General features: G+C 38.9%; 1 protein-coding gene across 3 annotated transcripts in view; it reads right to left on the bottom strand.

The window, feature by feature from the left end:
• Positions 1 to 6,636: 6,636 nt before the first annotated feature.
• fam184aa (family with sequence similarity 184 member Aa) overlaps positions 6,637 to 13,302 on the bottom strand; it is a 59,595-nt gene continuing 52,929 nt past the window's right edge. For 2 of the 3 annotated variants that reach the window (XM_086148263.1, XM_086148265.1), the window contains 2 exons: positions 12,793 to 12,897; positions 6,637 to 6,784 (listed from right to left, as the gene is read on the bottom strand). In XM_086148263.1, coding sequence (XP_086004389.1) covers positions 6,776 to 6,784; positions 12,793 to 12,897 — 114 coding nt within the window. In that variant the 3' untranslated portion in view covers positions 6,637 to 6,775. Of the gene's footprint in view, positions 6,785 to 10,155; positions 10,507 to 12,792; positions 12,898 to 13,302 lie in introns of those variants that run through there. The other variant, XM_086148262.1, reaches the window with a different exon arrangement.

Raw genomic sequence — 13,302 nt, 5'->3', positions numbered from 1 at the left:
AATGAGATTGTGTATACAAGTGGCCGAAATTAGTTTCCTGCGCTCGGATTAGTGCCGCTGCTCTTCCACACAGAGAGGAGTCAGATGAGGCATCAGGTCAGAATTCCTCCTGGGCGCCTCTGGAGGGAGGTTTTCCCGACATGTCCATCTGGGAGGAGGCCACACGAGGAAGACCCGGGACACACTGGAGAGACATCGTCCCCAGGCTGGTCTGGGGACGCCTTGGGGAACACCTTAGGGAACGCCTTGGGGACGCCCTGAGGAGCTGGACCAGGGGAGAGGGAGGTCTGGGCCTCACTGCTCCGGCTGCTGCCCCCGCGACCCGACCCCCGGATAAGCGGGGGATGATGGATGAATGTGAGATAGAATAGCCAAACATCCAATTTGAATTTAAATTACTTATTGACCTGATCTGAATGAATCAAATTTAATTAACATAATATCAGCATAAGGATAAAACAAATATCTGTTGTAATAAATATACTCAGCAGAATGAGGAATTTGTCTGAATTTTCTTAGTTTCATGAGAGAAAAGTTTCTTTTTTTCTCAGCAAGCTACTGCAGTATAATGCAGTGATTCTCCTCTTTTTCAGTTTTAGTCAAGGATTTGTGAAAAATAGATGACATTAACTAACAAAGTGAGATGATTTGCAAAGTTAATGAAATACATGTTATCTGTAGCAATTGATGCTGAAAGGGCAAAAAAGATAACATGGCATTTTCATGTCTATTAGGAGAGATAGCTCAGTGGAGATTTCATTCCTAGGAATGTTCAATTATGAATATAATGAAGCATTTCTAGTCAGTTTTGTTTTTCAGTCACAAACTGGCCATTTTTTTCTAACGGCAATGTGTATTACATATTTAAAAAAATAGGACAGAGGCAAGCTGAATCTCACAATCATAATTTTACTATTTTGTAACATACAACAGAAATGATATAAATATAAATAAAAATTGTTATACATTGACTCCAAAAATGTCAGGACAGACATCATTAAATAAGTCACTAGGGTGAAACTGATGCACTCTCATCTCAGTTAAACACAAATTCAGACTGTGGCATATTTAAAAGCAAACAATTTTTTGACGGCCTTGTTTTTAAATATGTTTCAGTTAGTGTGGAAACTGAGTTGAAAGAGCAACGAACTGAGCCCTGGTTGGTATACTGACACACTGAAAAACAATAAAAAAGGGACAATGAGTGATTTGATGAGTTACAGATTCTATGGTTCACTGATGACCAGCTGATTGCAGTGTTTAGATAGAGAGAAATAAATACGCATTTCATATTGAGAGGCTATATTGTCTTACATTTACTTGAAAGTAAGGTGATGCCGACTCGGCTCTCTGTTTGGGGCAAACAAGGAAAATAGCAATCGAGTAAAAAAGTGCGCAACGCATTTTCGGAACTGTGAAAGTCTTGTGTGGAGACCTGGTAATACAGGTTAATTAACGTTTTATAACATGTGGTAAGTCACTGTAGTCGCCTCCATCTGTAACTGAGACGATCATAGAGAGATGTAAAATGTTTCGTGCTAGTAAAGCAAAAATTGGCAGGAAAGCACCAGAAAAAGTCCAAACACTACACTAATCAATATTTTGGTTTTTAATCTGACATATTGTTTTCCAATATTGTGATGCAGTAAATTGAGCAAGAATCTTTGGACGAGTGGAGTATGAGTTTTTCCCATATCACCATCACTATCATTCAGCAGATGAAATATTTTTTTAATATCTTCATCTGGAAATAATTTGTCGCTTCAGACTGTTGTAGTAACTGAATGTTATTTCCCTTATAAACCAGAGTCTGATCGGATATTACACGGATAAATAAATCCACTAGCCAGGAATCGACAAAAGCATTAAATATCAACTAATAATCATGTTTCTAAGAAGAAAAGAAAAGCAAACAAAAGCATTTATGTAACAGAAACATTAGTGCACAACTTAAATAACCACATCTTCCCCATTCTTTTCGGTGAGACTCAGGTTATCGTTTTCATAATAATATTGATTTATAGTGAAATATCACAGAGTCCGTCAGTCATTTTGTGACAGGAGGAGAGGGATACAGTACACAGTTGACTTTAGGCAGAATGTGTTTTCTCTCCAGCCAAAGTGGCTAAACAATTGCTTAGAATGCTCAGGAGTACGATAAAGATTTATATCTATACTTCGACGACAACTAAGCAACATGTATCACCTGACAAAGACCATGTGATCTGACTGAGAGGTCCAACTACATGGATGTACGGTGATACTGTTACAATCATGTCTGCTGTTCAACATGGATTATTTGTGTTAAATCAGAGGCTGAGTAGACTGTAAAAAAAAACGATGAAAATTAAAAAGAAACACATTTATTATCCCAGGGATGTGCAATATTGTGTGCAAGATTACTGAAATGCTCCTTTATATATGCCTTTATATAAAGTTAGGTCCTTGCCATGTGCTTCTTGGTTTCAGCTTTGAAAATGCTTGTTTTATTTCTTTTTAATGCCAAATAGGGTTTAAAGAGGAGTGAAATTTTCCTACAGAGGAGAGTAAAAAAAAACGTCGTATTGGATCTGATTGTGAGCGAAAATGGTAAAAAATAAGAAAGAGACATCTGCACTCACATGTCAGACTTCATCACAGTGTGCCAGGAGGAGTGAAACGGTTCAGAGTCAAGGCCGAGGTCCCAGACAGTATTATCATCATCTCAACATTCTTTGCGGGGGGTCGGGGTCGAAGGAAATGAAAAATCAGTGAGGGAAGACGGTTGCTGTTATGAGACAATTAAACTTAAGAGTTTCATCAAGCAAGATTTTTTTTTTGTCAAATATCGTGTGCTCATTGGGATTTAATCGAGTCAAGAAAATCCTCGCTGAGTCAGAGGACGCCTCGAGATGAGACCGCTAAGTAAATCATTTGGTTGGAGAAGAGGTTAGATAAAGCAAGGATGAGAGAAGAAACAGCATCAGGTTGGTTGTCAACTTGTGATAATAAGTAAATCTTTTCCTTTTGTGGCTGCTCTGTTCAGGCAGATTTTCACTGTGCCTCCTCTGTACATGTTCAAATCATCTAAGTCTGATGTTCGGTCTCACTACCCTATGGAAATACCTTCCTTTTCATTCTGGCATTATATTATTATTGGTATTATTACAATGTTTTTATTATGATCGTATTGTTATTAAAACATTAACAACAATGACAATAAAAATAGATTAAAACAACCTATAAATAGATAAATAAATAAATGATATATTTTTACAACTTTGTTGCTTTTATTGTTTTCATTTTTATCAATCCTTTAACTCTGTATTTTTTAGTATACATATATGTCTGTAAGGTGTCCTTGAATGTCAAGTAAGGCATCTTAAATAAAATGTATTATTATTGTTATTATAAATAAATAAGACTGTGTCCTCCAAAAGATCGAGGTTATATGCACAGCTTGATGTCTCAGCTTATCCACCTCTGCAGTAGCACAGAATATTAGGTTTGGATCCCTGTTTGAAGCCCCGCAAGGTCACACCCACAGTCAGAGCTGCCAGTTTCTGTCTGGCTTCCCCGCAAGCCGTGCATCTGTTGTTCATCCGCGGTCACTCGTGTTCTGCAGGTACGCTGAAGAATTTGGATTTTGGAAGAGGCCGTCTGGATGTGCTTGAAAAGCGAGCCGGCTTAACAAGCAACGTGATTTCTCCATTCCGTTAAGTTGCTCACGTTAATAAATCCATTGCTTGAAATCTCTTTGTCAAAAGCTACTAAAAGTAGTCTTTCCAAACGACAGTGAATGGTAGTGCGTGTCAATTGATTGACAGATGCCACAAAACTATGAAAAAACAAGGACTTGGTGCCCCGATGGTACAAAAGCCTTAATATAAGTGAGAGGTATATAACAATAACCAAATATATATTGCATTTTAAAAGCCAACTAGGAAAACTGCCAGCTTATTCCCGTATGATCTGCTGTCTGACATCAAGTGTTTCTTGAACCAAACAGTTTCACATGAAGGAGAATGAGCAGTCTGGTGATGTATTGCGGAGAAGCTGTGTCAGTTTTAAAGGCTGTCGCCTAAAACTCACAAGTTCTTGCATATCTAGACGATTCTTGGACGCGTCCGTCGGTGTAATGGAGCAAGAAGCGCTGATTCGGTTCTCGGTTCGGTTGCCTGGATCTTCTATTGGCCATAAAGTAAGGTGACAAAAACTGCCTGAACCATTTTGGGGTCTGAATTGTTTCTCATAAGGAAGACAAGCGTCGGTTCATGCTTAGAATGTAACTCCAGTATATGCGAGGAATCGCAATCGCGTCACTCGATCCGTCTCTCTGGAAGCGGGAAGGCTTGATGATAACCATGCAGTTTGGAAACTGTACAGGTTTACTGAATGGACATCACAGACCTTCAGGTTCATATAAGCACAAGAACTATGTAAATTGTCAAGTCAAGTAAAAAAAAAACAGAAACAAAAAAAAAAAAAAAAAAAAACAAGACAGCTCACCAAAAGTAGAGATATTTGAATTTCAAGTGAGTGAAAGCAGCATATGAGTGTTCTGTTTTAACATGCTCTATGGTCTGCCCTTCAGGCAGAGACACATACAAAAGGTTCAGTCACTGACAGCAACGTCTAGCTTGTAATGACAAAGTTTGTAGCTTTGACTCAACACTCCGTGGCATTAAAAAGCATCTACATGGCTGACAGATCTTCTTTTCTGAATGTCTCTGGACTGATGGCGTCACAAACAGACCGTAGAAAAACAGTAGCTTGTAATATTATAAATACTGGAATCATAAAAATACGAGGGACGTTTGATTCAGTTAGTCTTGATGTTTCCCCTCCTGAGACTATTAAGGTGTCCGGGATACTAAATCAAACGCCCATCTGCCTGTTCCAAGATATGAAAATGAATTTCAAACATATATTTTATGTACACAGTCAAAGCTCTGGGACAGGGAGCTGAAGTGGGCCTTTTTTGCCAACATTGTTATTTTTTAGTGAAGCCAAAAGTGGTCTTGAATCGAGTCCATCGTGTCCACGTTTGACCGATAAATGTGTATTTGTGATGTGGATGAAGCCTCAGCATGATGTGTTGCAGCTTCTAAGATGTATGAGAAACAAAATAATATGCTTACTCCACAGCATATTCAAAAATCATATTTACAGTCTGATCAATGCTATTTAAACATGGCAACATAGTTTGAAAGCAGTCAGTCATTGAAACAATTTTATTCACTTCTTTGAACTATAAGAACACATTTATTTTGGCCTGATAAGTTCGCCACCTAAATCATGATATTGTGTATGGAATAATTTAGATATAGAAATGGAAACATCTAACACACTAAATTGATTCAAAAATGTATTAATAATTAAATATAAAACTGAATCATTAACACTTGTGGGAGTACCGGTAAACTGACTAAATGTTGTATATCATACACATTTTATTATTTTCTTAATTTCTATGTAAATAGGGTAAAGTTGTTTGGGAATTTTTGTATGACTTAATGTTTTCTTGTTTATTGTATTTAAGTTTACATCGTCATCAATGTATGTATTGGATTCTATGAGTTGAAAGGGCCGAAATAAACTCAGTGAATTGACTAAAAAACAAATTGTCTAACTTTTAATTCTCTAAGTTTTTGTTTTCTTTGAATAAATTATTTTTCCAACTGAATCAAACTTTTGTAAATGTGTTCAGTAAGTCCGCTACATTGTTCTTATAGATTGTGGGGGAAATGCCAGGGAGCAAATTTTCAAGCTGCCAAAGAATCTCCAAAGAAATTCTCGAAATATGAGGGAATTATATAATGATCAAATAATCAAATAATAATCAAAGGGGATTTCAATGAGTTAATTCCTGTTGCCTGTTATTTTTTTGATGACACATTCTGCAGGCTAAGCAATAAATAATAAAAAAATGAATCAATTAATGAATGAACAAACTCTGAACACAGGTTTGTGTGGCTGTTTGGTGCCATCAAGAAATTCCGCTCCTAGTTTCAAGTTGCCTAACTGGATAAAAGAATATAATTTGAAGGGAATATTTTTCTGACTGAATTCAAGGTCCGTTTTGCCCCGATGATCTTTGTATGCTGCAATAATAAAATGCTATTCCTAGCAGGCGAAACACTGCATGGGATTTTCATTATGAGTGTTTGATTGAATTCTTTTCATGATTTCTGAAAACTTTGCCTTGTTATCCAGAATGAGTCTGCAGACTGAGGATTTTCAAATCAAACTCTTGCAACAACATTAAGAAACCTTCAGATGTTGCTTAAAGAGATCGATAGCACAACATCATTGATATTCTACATTTCGGCCTTGGCAATCTAGAGAATTTGAAAAACCATCACGGACTTACGGTCTCTGATGTTACTCAAATATTATGTGATTGTATTATTGTGTTTTAGCTCAATCGCTCAGCAAGATGTCACATTAAAATATTGAAATGCAGACACTGATTCACTTTTAACATCGATATCAAATTCACGTTGGCGCTCTCACAAGCCATTTTGTAAAGTGCTCAACATGTATGTCAGCCCAGGAGATCCACACATTCAGATCTCTGAAACCGTGCGACTGATGGGCGTGAAATTGCTGACCAAATCATTGCTCCCCAGATGTTGACTGCTGTCCGACTTTAACTCCCTGTCCCATTACTTATTTTTTTGATTTTTTTTTTTTTTTTGCCGGTCAGAAGGTGAAGTACTGAGAGTACAATTCCTCTTCTTTGTAGTTCTCTTCCTCCGTCCCCCTCGCTTCTGATGGTGTCACTGCATTTGCCTCATGAAGGCTGAGGGAGGGAAGAAAAAAAAAAAACACCACATCTATCAAACGGAACTGGACAGAGAGACACGGGGGACGTTCACTGTGAAACCCGAAATAATACAAAGCACAGTTCTTCACAGGTCTATTTTTTCCTCGAAAAAAACACACTGTAAACGAAAAGGCTGTGAGATTTGTCAGAGTGGAATCAAGGAGACAAATTGTGTGGATCAGGTAACATGCCATTCAAGTGCAGAGCTAGTGAAATATCCATAATGGAGGATGCAGCTTAAATCTAGTGCTTTGCTCAAGGGGAGATTTGACATGACCATATTTTTTTTCTGTCATTAATTTAGGCATCAACACTTGGGAAACTCTGGTGCTGAATCAACCCTCTGAGCATTTACTGTTCACAGTACGGTGGTTGATCACTTCACTGCCTACGGAGACAACAGCGGGCTCAATTCTGATGTTTTGGATTATCATATGAAAGCAGCCAGAAATCTTCTTTTGAATGGTTTGCGATGAGGCAGAATAATGGGGCCGTAATTATTTGGTAATAGGATTTATTAGAAGGACACATTTATCACTTATATGAATTCTAAACAGGTCAAAGTTGGTTGGTACCCCAGAAGCTGCAAAAAAAATCTTATGGGACTGCATCTAGCACAGGAAAGGCTATTAAATAATCCCATAATAATATTTCAAGCCTCAATACCTACTAAAAAATTTTTTATCTGCATTGTTTATCACAGATCTATGACAAGAAAAACCGGCACCGAATTGCTTTTCATGCATCTCAGTGCACCACTGCAGAAATCCTACCGACCTACTATCGCCACATAAACACCCCTTGCCCACTACAGAGGTGGGGAATGAGCTATTTAGAAAGAGGTATAAATAACTGGTGAGGCTTTCTGTGAGTTTCTTAGGTGCTCCAAAACATGTAGTTTATCATTACTTCCGACTCTGAGCAGGTGTCAGTGTTTGAGGTCCTCAGCCCTCTGAAAGTGGGAATGTGACCACTTGTGATCCCCCTAAGGAAAATGTAAGAACAAAAAGCATCTACAAACAAAATACTGCTTTTTCTATCTACGGTATGTCCATCTTTCTGTAGGAAGATATTCATTAACACTCCCCCCCCCCCACACACACACCTGATATTTTCAAAATCTGCATGCTGCGAGCACAACTATTTTATCTCCTCTTATACTAAGTGTCCACAGCGGTCTTGCTGAGAGAAGATGAGCACGTTTCTCTTGAATTTGCACTTTTTGTTTACTGAATTGCTTTTCCCCTTTTTTTTTCTTTCTTTACACAGAGTCTGTATTCCCGTTGTGACTGATTTGTCAGTGTTAACTTTCAGGGTTGCTTTATACAGATATTGAAAGCAGATGAAGATTTGCAGTATGTCTCACAGAGGAGAGTGAGACGATGCTAAGGGAGGGGAGGAGTGATGCTTTAACAAAATTCATCAAAAATGAATCATATTTCTTTTTCTACTGTTGAGCAAGGACTAATAGTTGGACTGCAGGGTTGTGTGACATGAACAGACCGATGTGGTGCACAGTCATGGTTCCGGTACAGACATCCTAAAATTAAGATCTTTATGGTAGCAAGAGGAAAGATACCAACCTGGGCTGCTGGTCCAACTAGCGACTATGTTTCCCCCTCCCCCGGTTTGAGAGCTCCACAGAGAGACATTTATTCATGGATCCAGCGAGCAAAGTTTTTAAAGGCCGCTCCAAATTTTGTTGCATTTAGAAATGATGAAAGAATTTCAATCCAAACGTCCGTAATATTCACTGACTTATTTTTCTGTCCAAGTTTTTTTTGAACGGTTTCAGAAGATCTTTGTTTTGAACTTTTTCTTTTCTTTTTGTGTTAGAACATGCTGCTTGGAGGAAGAACAATACGATTCGTGCATTTGGTGCCTGAGGAGGATTCATGTTTAATAACAATTGAGCTGCAGAACAGCTAAAGGATGCTTCAAGAGAAGCAGTAATGCAAATTTCCCCCAATAGTAGATGATGCTTGTTTCATTGCATTACAACACGGGGGGCAAATATTCTATTAACGTTTTTGGACAAGAGTTATGACCTGAGACGGGCGGTGAATCAGCTTACAGCCAACAAAGAGGTGCACATTTTGTTTTGATCTCCAGGATCAATTGGGAAGAAGACTTAAGGATCTAATATTCTGCATAAACTGAATAAATCCAAACTGAACAAATGAGAACTGAAATGAATTCATTTTAGCCAAACAAATAACCAACAATCCAAAAGTTTAAAAAAAAAAGGAATTAAACAGATCGAAACCACCCTTCGCCACAATAAACCAAATCAAATTAGATGAAATTAAAACTGAAAAAAAGTCAAGAATTCATCCAAGCTTTGCCAAGCAAAGCTAAGTCAAGCCAAACAAAACATTGCTACGCTAAGCACGATTGACTTTCAAATTTGAGCCAGGTTGTTTAGCACCAGTTCCCCAAATCAACAAAAACAATGCATCAAGGAAGTTATATGTATCACCGTTTTGTTTTTCTTTGTTTATTTAAATCATGAAATTATTCTCTTCTCTTTGCCTCCACACAAACACAAAAGGAATTCACAGAAGCATTGCAGAATGTTATCCAGCATTACTCTTTTATTCTTTTATCAAAGAAAGAGCATCCACTCTTCGATATTCAGTCTTACATCAGAGCATTGTTATTATAAATAAATACAGAGCTGACAGTTCCTACTGACTGTTATTTCACTTTAAGGGTGGTTTTCAGTGCTGGGTGGATTTAACAACATCAGGGTCTCAAACACGTGATTGTTGTTGGCACTTTTGAACAGCAGTTTTAATTATTTCGGGTGACTCGCTTAGATTATTAGAATGAGAGCTGAGGGGTGCATTTCTCCGCCCGCTCTTTGGCGGTGAAACGCTTCAAATGCATCCTGCATCAGCGCATGTTTTAATGTTTACATCATCAAAAAAAAAAAAAAAAAAACGAGTTTCTGAAGTGAAGTGTCGACAAAAGATAGTCAAGCCATCCCGAAACTCTGGGCTAATCATGTTTGCAGACTGGACTGGGCAGGACTGCTTCTGGATAATACGTTTAGCCAACATCAGGCATGGGAACCACATGCTGACTTTTTTAATAGTAAATCTGTTAAGCTGATGTTTAATCTGAGGGTTGATATCTGCCATAAAAAAGTGCCCTCCTTCAAGCTTAGGGGTGAAGGGTGAGAATGGTGGAGGGGAGTAAGACCGAAAAGCCAAAAGTGAGGTGAGAGGTAAGGCGGCGGGGGAGTTGGGGGGGGGGGGGGGGGCAACAAACATGGCGACTTGCCTCTTAAAGAATGAAAAAGTGAAAGAGGACAGAAGGCAGCATGAAGGCACATCAGTCAGTTCTCACCTCCGAAAACTTTGCGGCACCTGCGGTTCCTGAGGATGAGGAGCATGAGGAAGAGCAAGGCTGGGTAAGGGATGATGTGGAGGATGGGGAGAAGGAGGAAGAGGAGGAGGATGCTGAGGAAGAGGAGGATGGGGACTGAACAGAGGCAGGGGTTTCTTTAGTCGGGGGAGGGACCTTTGGAGGGGGGAGTGGGGAGGCACAAAGTGGCCTCCCGGTCCTACCTCCTCCACCTCCCTTCCCTCCTGCTCCTCTCCTGCATGACTCATGGTTGGAGGGCTGTTGAATCGGAGAGCTGATTGGCTAGGAAAGCTGGTGAAGCGGTGATCTGATTGGCTGCCTGTTTTTGACTATAAACAAACATAGAGGGGCAGGGTTGGGGGGGGACGGGACGTCGTGTTACAGGAATATTTTTAGCAGATTGGTTTAAATCCTTTGTTTCTTAGCGACACTTGTTAGGAATGTCCACAGTGACCGGAGAGAATTCTGATATTTACTGTAAGGCTATGGTGCTGTTATGGATAAGGTAAAAATGAAGAACTGTAAAATACTGTTCAAATCACACAACACCATGTATAGGAGAAGTCTTCTTACATTTCTGCAATGTTTAAGACATCTAAAACGACATGAAAATGTTACCATGTAATATATTTTGGAATTGTTAACAGTTCTCTTTTGACTTAACAGTTACTGAACTTGGGAGTGTTGTGTTACTCTATATTGGAAAGTAAAAAGGCCCATTCATTTTTTTGTATTGGGGCTTTAAATCATGAGCAATCCATGTGTAATATATCAAAGCAAACTTTCCACAGGCAAGCACATTTTAAAACATTATCTGCTCCTGCAGAAAACCAAGTCTGTGTCATTAGTGTTACATGCACCGTGCCTGCACAGAATGTCCAGGATTTGCCCCTTTAGATGCTTAATGTGGTTTCAGAATTAGAACACAGGTGCTGGGAAGGAAATAGCGATTTATGCATCGCATGATGCTGTGACTCATCGGTGGGGGGGTTCATCGTAGAGCAGTTCGACCACTCGTAAACTTATTACGCGCAACCATACACCCTTTGCCATCTGGTTCAATTTTTCATTACCTCAAATGGATTGTTTTATGGTTGTGATTTATCTTCTGGTCGGTCGCCTTGGTTCCAAACTTAAAACAGCACTGAACGGCCTACCTTTTACCCATCTTTGACCTACAGATAAAATGAGCTGGTTGGTCACTGCTGACCTCGACATCGGGTAAAAATTGTTATTTGGACGAGCAAACAACGGAAATTTGGACCAACACAGTGAACTAGTCTACATCTGGATCGTATTGCCACAGAGTCAAACTCCTTTTCTAGGAGGTTGAGGCTACAGGCGGCCATTAAAATTACAGAGGGACTGAAAAGGAATGGAGGGGAAGTCAAGGTGGGCACATGGAGAGAGGAGGCGCTTTTGTATTTTACTGTAATTTGGACTGACAATGAATTATAAGATAAAAATAAAATAAACACAAAAAAATGGACCATAAAATGCAGAGAAAATGGCTGTGTCTGTGGTTGTAGCTGATACAATGATGAAACAAAATAATAGCGCTGTATCATGGCAACCCCAAAAAAAGGCTAGAATCTATTTTCGCAGATCCAACATAAAGAGCTGGCACATTGTCAGCGTGCCGACATCTGCTTTTTCAAGAATGCGCTTCCCCTTATGACCTTGGAAAAAAAAAAAAAACACTAAAGTTTGAAAACAGTAAGGAAGCCCAGTTCGGACTTGAGTCTGAAGGGGTTCTTGAAGTTAAAGGATGAATTGGGGAAAAAAAAATTGAAATTGGAATAAAAGGTTGAAGAGGGTACAGAAATGGCTTTTTATCATAGCTTCCTATTGAAGAACTTGTGTTATTGTCAGTTGGAGCTGCTGTTTGGAAACTATCAGGAAGAGTTACCAAATTAAAACATGATCTAATCCTGCAGCAGGCTGTTTTGGGACAGAAGCAAAGGGAGTTGTTGATGAGAATATGATCAAAGATGCCACATGCAGGAGCGGCGAGAAGAAGAGGGCAGGCGACTGGCACCGCTATTGAACAATGATGTTCTTCGATGTCTCCGGGGATAGAAACACCTTTCATATCAGCGCACACGGAGAGGTTATGAACATCCTTGTTCGTAGACATCCTCTCAAATTTGACGCAAGGAGGCAGAAGCAATATTCAAACATCTATCTTATTTTTTAAGTCAGAATGACATGAATTGAAGGATTTAGAGATGAAAATGAGAAATCCCCTATGAAATGTATATATATTTCCCTATAGACTAATAGCTCTGCTGCTGATCAATTTCAGAATTACTGATTACAAATTACTGATAGCGCACAAAGTTATGTTTAAGGGGTTTCAGGGACTTGGTTTATTTTCACTTTGTCTCCAGTCTTAGAGTGTGTTTATTTTAGAAGGAGAGGCTTCAGAGACACAGAGGAGGTGCCAGATGAATAAACTCTATCCAGCTGATAGAGGAATTGGAGCGTGAGCTTGAAGTGTGTTGCTGGTTGAAATATTCAAAGCACTTTGTGATTTCCCCTGTCTAAGAGCTACTTCAAGCAGGTGACTGATGATGTCATGAACATCAGCACGGAATTTCGGTATGACTACTCACCTTAATGAGGGGGTTAATGACACCAACATTGGCACTGGAATTGAAGACCTTGTTGAAGCCCGTCTCTCTGTTGACCAGCTCCAACTGGTAGAACTTTTTGTCATCCTATGAAAAAAAAAAAAAAATGACACAGTTTGGTTCACCTCAGCTTACTATTCACACTGCTGAACTAAATCTTTGACTGTATTTTGCATATTTAGGACTTGGGGTGAACGTCCAGGGCAGCAGGCCTTGAAGGCCAACAATTGACGGAGATAAGGAATAGCTTTCCAAAACATTTGTTTAAATATTTAATGGAAATGTCAAAACATGCAAATAATGTTCACACTTTCTGATAATCTATCAGGTTTGGTTTAAAAGGTTGACTCCATGATTGTATGATTTTAGGCTAATGGAAAAAAAAGAAAAAAAGAATCCATATTCAGAAAAGGAAAAAAAATGCATCCCTGAATCAGGAAAACCTCTACAGTGACAAAACAAAGAAAATAAAATCACATCAACCATAAAAAA

The sequence above is a fragment of the Fistularia commersonii genome, chromosome 6 (genome assembly GCF_037954325.1).
Source record: "Fistularia commersonii isolate RoL2024-O1a breed Wild chromosome 6, RoL_Fcom_v1.0, whole genome shotgun sequence".
Classification (NCBI taxonomy): domain Eukaryota; kingdom Metazoa; phylum Chordata; class Actinopteri; order Syngnathiformes; family Fistulariidae; genus Fistularia; species Fistularia commersonii.
The sequence above is the reverse complement of the archived record's forward strand: the minus strand, read 5'-3'. Positions and strand labels throughout refer to the sequence as shown.